General features: G+C 43.1%; 1 protein-coding gene across 1 annotated transcript in view; it reads left to right on the forward strand.

Annotated features, from left to right (window-relative positions):
* LOC134585796 (transmembrane protein 214-A-like) overlaps positions 1 to 5846 on the forward strand; it is a 49333-nt gene extending 43487 nt beyond the window's left edge. Inside the window, exons 11-12 of the mRNA XM_063441266.1 lie at positions 4422 to 4573; positions 5225 to 5846. Of these exons, the coding sequence (XP_063297336.1) occupies positions 4422 to 4573; positions 5225 to 5351 (279 nt within the window). The 3' untranslated portion in view covers positions 5352 to 5846. The remainder of the gene's footprint in view (positions 1 to 4421; positions 4574 to 5224) is intronic.
* The last annotated feature ends 4352 nt before the right edge of the window (positions 5847 to 10198 follow it).

The raw sequence follows: 10198 nt of genomic DNA on the forward strand, positions 1-10198 counted from the left end.
TTGCTGAACTACAACTCCTATGATTCCCTGGCTATCTGTTTCATTGAAAGAATCATGGGAGTTGTAGTTCAGCAACCTCTGGGGGGCCGCAGGTTGGACAGGCCTGATGTAGTACAAGTCCCTGTGCATCCACCATGTGCTCTGTAGAGACATTTTTGCAGGAATACAGCACAATTTCTTTCATTAATATTAAACACCTCCATCTTTGTTGCACACAAACCTCCACAATTGTTTTCCAGCCCATACTTTGTAGCAGCAAAAACATTTTGTTTACTAAGTTGACATTCTAAATCACTAATTTCTGCAAGGCCGGCAGAATGGTCATGTAAAACACACTTTTGCCCAGCAAACAGTAACATCAGTGAGGAACACACTGTAATAACAGTTATAGGATAACAATTACCCTTAATTCTTTTAAATGCAGATACATCAAAGACTCTAAGTCTACATTGTAGCGGAGAGCTGATTTCACACAGCATAACTCCACTAATATGTTAAAAGAATGCAGGAACAAGTAATAAATCCAAGAGAGTATCCAGCACAATCAGCAATAAAATCCAATAGTATCCCATCACCTTTCCCAATCACTGGACGACACACAGTATCAGGAGTAGAACTGAGGTTTTTTTTTTTGTCAATCTCTTTTTATTAAAATGTTTTCATATCAATGCATTTTGGGATACAGAAGAGAAAAAGATGGTTGGGGAGTACGTAATCATACATTACAGGCATATGTGTGGGACTGGGTTGTCGTACGCGTCCCCGTAGCCAGTCCGAGTGCATTGGTATTCTGTCAAGTGGGTATAGTTAGCTTATGGAGATCAGTCGCTAGCGTGTGTATGAAGGTGTGTACCCCATTCGGGGTGGTGATGGCGGGCTGTCTTCTACATGTGCCCCTAACCAAGGGGGTGTCGGGGGGGGGGGGGGGGTTGCGTTTGGTCTGCGGTTTATGAGTGGTGTCTGCACCATCTAAGCAGTGCATTTTATTATGTTGTCACGCAACTGTGTCCGTCTGGTGTGTGTTATGTTGCCATGTCTGCTATGCAAAAGGAATAACTGGTGTTAACTGGAGTGAACTTTCGGTGCTTGTGCCTTATGGGGTAGGTATGTTCCCTTGAGAGTTCAAGTTTCTAGTTGCCGGGTCAAGTGTCGTTGAGGGCACTTCTGCTCTGGCTCTGAGTTGTCGCTCAGGTTGAGTCTGCGGGTTCTGGATTCCCAGGGCTTTGTAAAAAGTAGATGCCTCAGCCAGCGATGAGAGTTTATGCACAGTCCCTTTATGGTTGACCACTAGGAACCTAGGGGATCTCCAGTGGTATTCCACTCCGGTTGCTCTTAGGTGGCTTGTGACCGGTTGCAGGGATCGTCGCCATTGCAATGTGGACCTGGTGAGGTCCTGGTAGAATGAGAGATTGTGCCCCTCGAAGGGTAGTGGCGTCTTGCCCTGCATCGCTGTCATCAGGATTCCTTTGTCATGTGAAGTGGAGCATCGGACTATCACGTCTCTCGCCACTGTAGAGGTGGGTCCGCCGGTAGGCGGTATATCCCGTCTATTGAAAATTTCTTGGCTTGGGCCTGGGGCAGTATGGCGGACACTAGGCGCCTCACATAGTGGTGCAGTTCATCCGGCATGATTGTGTCCGGGATCCCTCTGATTTTCAGGTGGTTGCGCCGTGACCTGTCATCAAGAGCAGTGTAATGGAGTGAGAGGGCCTGTTGGTGTGTTTGCATGGTTAGAACTGTAGCTTGGAGGTCTGAGAGCCCCTGTCTGAGTGATGCTATGTCCTCTTCCGAGGCCTTAACCCTGGTGTCCACTGCCTGAATGTCTGCTTTGATACTTGCCACGTCTGTCGCCAGAAGCGTCTTAAGCTCTTGGACCAGATTACGGAAGTCCCGCTGAGTGACTGGTGCCGACCCCTCTGCGCTCTCTGCAGTACTAGGTACCTGTTCTGGCTAGGGGTCTGGTTGTGCAGACTCTGTTGGAGTTTGAGGTGATCTGTGATCCGCCATTTTTGCTGCCTGGTTTCTCTGTAACAGGGCCCCTATATCCCTGGAACCCGATTGTGGCTCCATGGGGGGCTTCTGGGTCCGTTTACCCATCTGTGCTGGGTGTGATTGAGGGGTGTCTTGGAAGAATTCAGCCTCCGGTGCCCCTGGAGGCCGCCAGCAGTCCAGCAGATCCGACCAGGTCGGGTTCAGAGTGGGCTTGTAGGCCTCAAGTCTTAGTTTCTGTCTCCTGACCCTCGCCGGCTGAAAAAACTGCATAGGTCCTCTCCCGGTCGTCTGCCCTGTTTGGTGACAGCCTGCAGCAGGTAGGGAGAGATGATCTGTCCCCTATTGTCGTTTTTTTTGCGGCTGGGACACACGGAGCTCTGTGAAATGGCGGCCGTTCACGATCGCGGTCAAGCTCCGCCCCCCGAACTGAGGTTTAATGGCAACATTCCTGCTTTTATGAGATTCTCCCATGCAAGGGAGGGATTCACCACAATTAGTACAGTAACCAATCACACAGACATTACCTCCCACACATCTCCTCCCCTTAGATTAACAGTTAACCCAATTATACAGTGCATACTTTTCCCCACTTCTTAGATGATCCCCAAATATGTGAGATACACCTTTAAATATGGTACCCCCTGGTAGCCCTGGGTGAGGAACATATAAAAAAATCACCCAGATCAGACCAGGGGTTCGGGAGTTATGAGAAGGTAAAGTTTTGACCGACCGCATGGCTAAAGTAGCTGAAAATAGTTCCATGAGATCTGGCCCTGCGGTCGGTCTCAATTCGTGCCCCAAAAGTCCCAAAGGGCTATACCATCCATAGTTAAGTTGGTAACCGGATGAATCCCCTAGTCCGTGGGGTTCATCCTACCGAACGACGGGCCGTTCGTGCGTTTCCATCGGTACTGTCTGAAGCCCTGGAGGTCTTAGCGGTGTTCGGTTAGTCGAGTGTCCATTTTGAGTTCCAGACACTCGACGACCAAACACCGCTGTTCGCGGGTTTAAGAAGGCCGCTGCCACGTGTTCGGCTGCCGAAATGCCGGCCACCCAGGGAATATAGCAGAGTGTTCGTGCGTTCAAGGGAATGAGACAAGCAATCAGGGAGGTAAATTACACCCATTCTTCACACCAGGGTGGTCCGGTTGTTCGGTACTTTGTTCGTATGGTGAATATAGCTGTTCACATGCAAGCTGGTATATCCTTATAACGAACAAAGTATGGCCACAAATAGTTGTATGTAATTCTGTATAATCCAGGCACAGGAAAACCTCTGCAGTGCCAACAATAAAAGGGAATAGATGGGACAGCCAAAGGGGTTCTGCTACACATACATTAAATACAAAATACACAGCAATATCTACAGAAAGAAAATGCTTGATAGAATCCCTTAAGATCCTCAAATATAGAGCACTCTTCTCTCCTTTATTGTCCCATCCAATGTATGTATGGAGAGAGAAGTGGACACAGAGTAGATCCTGATATGTTTAAAAAGGACAACATTTATTGGTCGCACTTACAAGACATATCCCCATATACACTGGAACTCCCATCTGAAAGATTCTCGGCATACTGGAGCTGCCTTCAATTTCAAAATCAAATAAATACTTAGCAGGGATGAAAAAACAGTTTATACTGATAACTGCATATTTTGTCTCTGGAGGAAACGCGTAGGACTTTTTGCAAAGTATTTTCTTTTGAATCTGAATTCTTTTCCAGCTGCCCAGCATCGATCATCGTGTTTAACTGGGAAGCAGGATCCATTCGTTATTACAGTGAATGTAATTCCGTAAACAACCAGTAGATGGCTACCACAGACCACGGTCTAGTGGTTTAACTAGGGAACCCATCTTGTGAGATCAGGATTTCTATTAGCAGAGAGTTATTGGTGGGGTTAGATTTAGGGATAAGGTTTAAGTTTGGAATTTAACAATCCGGATTCTTTTTCATTAGTTGAACTGGGTGTGTAAAATTCTAATGTTTAAAAAAAAAAAAATGCATTTCCCCATGTTTAAAATTTTATTCACACCGATTGTTATTGGGTATACTGATAGAAAAAAACAATTTATAATCTGCATGGGGGCACTTACAGAAACCTTAAATTACGGTGGATCAAACACACAGCACAAATTCTAGGTCAGACTAGATGGGCCGAATGGTTCTCACCTGCCGTCACATTCTAGGTTTCTATGTCTTGTTATGGTTCAGAACTTGGACAATTGCTTCTATCTTTTAAGGGTTTATGGGTTAACGTCTTTATAACTAAATATATTTTGAACATTGACATGGAAGAGCAGCTGTGTATTTATAATGCCGGATAACCATGGAGAAATGTCATTTCAAACATACACAAGTATTTAATATCCCCTGTCATTTGTGCGACACCACAGCCTAATTATTTAGATATTAATGTTCTCTCTCATCAGGTCCAGTCACGGATCCCAGACTCTCTGTATCAGCTCATTGAGTATCTGCGAGAGCTGTTACTCTATCTCCATCGAAGTTACCTGCTCCCAGCCGTGGGCTACACAGAGGAAACCCTTCACAGAGCATGGCAGCAATATGTCGATTCATGCAAGTAAGCACACTGAGCTTTCTGTATCCTACTAAAGGAATATTTCCTTTCTGCAATGCCAGTATGAACAGGGTTAAAGGGAAACCTGTAGACATCATGACCACTACAACCGACTGAAGTGCTTATGGGGCATGTCGTCTCTGGACAGCAGGTCCCAGTTTAATAGATGGTCTCGGCAGCCTGAAGCCTGGCCTCCAATGATTATTTTGTGGAGCAGATTGGAACAGTAGCCATATTGTTACATTGTTGTTGGAGGCTGTTCTCCAGGCTGCTGGGGACCAAAATTCTCTATTTAAAGAAACACACCATTTTGGTTTTAACCAATTCAGTAGATATACCCTAAAGAAAATATACCTGTATTATTTTCTGCATGCTTTCTGTTTTTGTGGCTTTGTGTACCATCGTCTGTCCACTGACTAATGTGAAAGGTGGGCACTCTGTGTCCTGAGAGGGACAGCTACATGGAATGTAAAAGTGGATGCCAAACTCACATTAGTTTCAGCCCTTTTTCAATAAAGTTGATTTTATAAAAAAATTAGTTGAGAAAAGGCCTCCCTGGTATCCCCCGCCCCACATCCCTTTTCTCTAAAATGATTAAAATTGTAAACTCAAACATGTTTCTCACTGATCTTTTTCTGAATTTCCTCTTTCTAGTGGTGAAGTGTCTTGGAATTGTTTAACGGGCCACGTGAGCCGCATCACCCATTCATCCTGGGCGTATTTGCTGAAGGCTACATTGGCAGTTAAAAACTGGGCTCTGGCAATGATAGCTGGGTCCTAAAGACACGTGGATGACATTGATTCAGGAATGCCCCTGGGATGATCTTAAAACTGTATGAATGAGGGGGAATACAAATTCTGTGTGATTGGCTCTCTGATGATCAAAACTGAGCCCCAGCTGGAGGGACCACAAAGGGTCTTTATCTGTTCTCTGTGTATATTCTAGAGCTAATTCAGTGAACACCTGCCGCTTTTGCCTCTGTTTAAATGAGTTCCTGGGGATTAACCTGTGTTCAAGCATTGTCCGGGGCTCTTTGTACAGGACCCTGGAAAGTATTACCAAGTGTATGGTGGAAACCCTCTCCCTGTGACTAAACCTGTGGACCTGATCTCGAGATCTCCCAAATACCAGCAACTTGCCATGAACCCAAAGCGTGGATTCTAGTATGGCTCGGAATAAAATGCTAAGTTTGTTGGCGATTGTCAAAGGGTATGTTGGTTGGCCCCAGCAGCCACTGATTTTGTTTTTAACCAAATAAAGAACTTTTTCCCCAAACCAAGTGCTGTCCATGAGATTTCCTTTGGCTGCTCAGCACGCTGCGTGGACTGGACCCTGAATTGGATGAGCAAACATATTTCATGTCATCAGATTCTCTGTGGAAATGAATTCATCTTGCGGTATTCCTATCATATGCCACTAAATGGATGATGTTTGCTCTCTAAGTGTTGGGCCGCTTAGTGCAGGTGTGGTAGTAAGAACCCTTTCCCTGTAACGGGTGTAGAGATGGTCAGAACATAATATAATGTTGGATACAATATCGATATGGTAATAGAATCCCTCAAATGGTGCTTTATATCTTGGAAGCAATAATGGTAAAATTTCTACATTTAGTCTTCTGTTCGAACAGGAAATAAACCAGTTCAAACAAGTTTAACTCTTTCTTTATAGGAGTTCTGAAGACGGTGATAATCGTAGGCTCGTAGGGAAAGGGTTAAAGGTAGACTTGCACATATAGACCAGAAATGAGCAGGAAGTGAAAATATTGTTTGATATTGCTTTAGAAAAAAACATATGTAACGGATCACCTGGCACCCCGACTGGGTACCTCTGTTGAAGGATGCTCCTAGCGCTTCCTGAGGACTCCAAGCACTGCAGCAGACACCACAACCACCAATGAAGCATACGAATGTTCTCAAGCGTATGAATGCTGTAAACAGCTGAACAGGAAAAGCATACGATCAGCTTACACTCCTGGCAATCAGCATACAATCCAATTCCCCCAATAACGAGACGACACTTCGTTTTGAGGGTCAAGCAGAACTGACTGTACTGGCACACACAGCCTCCCCCACTCCCAATCCACAAACCCAGCACTGCCCACAGGGTTCCACAGAGCAACCAATGACACACGTACACCACAGAAAACACTCCCAGCAATTATACACAAAATCGTGACATAACCATGGCACACAATGGGTTAACATAACCATCAAAAGCAGGAAAAAAAGTCTTTATACATGTACTATAACTTTAAAAATATACATCCAATCTTCATAAAAATTACATATTATTACTCAGCTTACCTGAAACATAAACATACTCAAAAATCATGCAAATCCTTCCATTAGTTCAAAAGTCAGCTGGAAGTCCTTTGTGACCGACCGCAGGCACATTTTCATGCCCAAAACAGTTCCATAGATTTGGGCTGTGCGGTCGGTCAATTTCACACTGAAAAAATGACTAAGTCCCATTCGAATGCACGAACGGGGCCATTCGTGCATTTGGCTCAGTATAACAGTGAGTTCAAACTGCCGAACAGGACTGTGTCTCTGTGGCTGAAAACTGAGTGTAGGAGAAGGTAAGGGTCAGCGGTGTTCGTTGAAATGTGTAGCCGATTTCAGTTCCATGGATTTGGCTACACATACCGCTAACCTCGTTCGAATGAACAAAGATGGCTGCCGCCACATGTTCGTTTGTCGAATGGCGGCCACTTCGACTACTTCGGCTGCATCCGAAGTGCCAATTTAAAGCTGCAGAACTGCTCCAATACAACTTAAAGTGTCAGCAAGTCTTTTAAAATCCAATCTGCTAACATTTTCTTTAACAGGCAATATCTTCCAAGGGCCATAGTCTTAAAGGGGCATTGTTCCCAAAAGTCACAGTATGTCCCCAAATGGTTCTTAAAGGGCCAGCAGCAGCATAATAAAATACAATATGCCCAAATACTGTATTTAAAGGGTCAAATCTCCCAGTGGCCATAGTCAGCAGGCAGGAGGCGGGCAAACAGGCCTCTCCAATGCCCAGTGGCGAGGTTGGTTTCGCCACAGCATAAATACAGTAACGCGCACTGACAATTGTTTACTCAGGGGAGGAGTCTAAAGGCGTTACAGCAGTGCTGAGATTCCAACACAGTCAGAATGTATTAGAAGATACAGTAGGGATTCATGGTCTTGAGAATTTGTCCTAAACCTGACAATAGGAGGACCTACCACTGTCACGTTTTGTCATTTCCCATAGCTGTCACTAATGACACCTATGAAGGAAAATCTATTGTGTTTGAAGGCTCCTGTGGCCTTCTGATATCCTCCACACACATCAGTACACCACTGACGTGTGCTCCGGGTAGATGCACCAGGAGCTGAGAAGGTTGCACTGGGTGCTATGGTATTCATGGTGGTGACCACAAGGAGTGGTCACAATTGCAAAAAATGCCAAGACCCCATAAGGTTACAGTACCGCTTTCACCCGTACAATGGCTATTATCCTATAACTTCTTATATAAATTATTCCCTGCTATAATCATATACTATAAAGTATTCCCACCTGTAGTCCTATTATATATATTATTCCCAGCACTAATCCCATTCTATACATTATTCCCAGCTCTAATCCCATTCTATACATTATCCCCAGCACTAATCCCATCCTATACATTATTCCCAGCACTAATCCCATTCTATACATTATCCCCAGCTCTAATCCCATTCTATACATTATCCCAGCTCTAATCCCATTCTATACATTATTCCCAGCACTAATCCCATTCTATACATTATTCCCAGCACTAATCCCATTCTATACATTATCCCCAGCTCTAATCCCATTCTATACATTATCCCCAGCTCTAATCCCATTCTATACATTATCCCCAGCTCTAATCCCATTCTATACATTATCCCCAGCTCTAATCCCATTCTATACATTATCCCCAGCTCTAATCCCATTCTATACATTATTCCCAGCACTAATCCCATTCTATACATTATCCCCAGCTCTAATCCCATTCTATACATTATCCCCAGCTCTAATCCCATTCTATACATTATCCCCAGCACTAATCCCATTCTATACATTATCCCCAGCTCTAATCCCATTCTATACATTATTCCCAGCACTAATCCCATTCTATACATTATTCCCAGCACTAATCCCATTCTATACATTATTCCCAGCACTAATCCCATTCTATACATTATTCCCAGCTCTAATCCCATTCTATACATTATTCCCAGCCCTAATCCCATCCTATACATTATTCCCAGCTCTAATCCCATTCTATACATTATTCCCAGCAGTAATCCCATTCTATACATTATTCCCAGCACTAATCCCATTCTATACATTATTCCCAGCACTAATCCCATTCTATACATTATTCCCAGCTCTAATCCCATTCTATACATTATTCCCAGCTCTAATCCCATTCTATACATTATCCCAGCACTAATCCCATTCTATACATTATTCCCAGCACTGATCCCATTCTATACATTATTCCCAGCACTGATCCCATTCTATACATTACCAGCCCTAATCCCATCCTATACATTATTCCCAGCTCTAATCCCATTCTATACATTATTCCCAGCTCTAATCCCATTCTATACATTATTCCCAGCTCTAATCCCATTCTATACATTATTCCCAGCTCTAATCCCATTCTATACATTATTCCCAGCACTAATCCCATTCTATACATTATTCCTAGATCTAATCCCATTCTATATATTATTCCCAGCTCTAATCCCATTCTATACATTATTCCCAGCACTGATCCCATTCTATTCATTATTCCCAGCACTAATCCCATTCTATACATTATTCCCAGCTCTAATCCCATTCTATACATTATTCCCAGCTCTAATCCCATTCTATACATTATTCCCAGCACTAATCCCATTCTATACATTATTCCCAGCACTAATCCCATTCTATACATTATTCCCAGCACTAATTGAAAAATATGTTTTATGTACTTTAAATGTATTTAACGTGTTGATATAAATATTATAAGTTTTATTCAGCTTGCTTCCAGAACACTGACATTGAGAAGCCATACCTTGGCCTATAGAGTATTACAGACTTTCATTGTATAGGAATGGAGACCACATCTGGTTCACTTTAAGAGTGATGTTGAAGGGCTTGTTTATAGTAACCTTTGACCTAACCTTGAAAGCCTGAATTCCTTTGAAGACTCACATTTCTACAGGCAATTATTCATTACATCATGTATATAGAAGTTCTTTGTCTTACATATACATATCTTGCCGCCAAATATAACGTATGACTTTAATCATAGATTTCAAATGATGCTAAGTAACTCCCCTTTTTTTAAGATAGCCACTTATTTTAAAGTAAGGCAATCTTATGTATACTCCCCTCTGTAACTGAATTTTAAACCCATAAAACTAATTGTAGTTTAGAATTCGTGGCCAATACCTTTAACATCAAAAATGGATAACACCTGGAATATTGCTCTGTATTGGACAAAGATTGTTAAAGACATTTGTTATTACCAGATGGATGATAATTGTTATGTTTGAATAAACATAAGTTAAACTGCAAGATACTTGATTCGATTGTTACGAAAACTGATATGTGACAAACAAAGATTTCACGGAATGCCA

The sequence above is a fragment of the Pelobates fuscus genome, chromosome 2 (genome assembly GCF_036172605.1).
Source record: "Pelobates fuscus isolate aPelFus1 chromosome 2, aPelFus1.pri, whole genome shotgun sequence".
NCBI classification, from domain to species: Eukaryota; Metazoa; Chordata; class Amphibia; order Anura; family Pelobatidae; genus Pelobates; species Pelobates fuscus.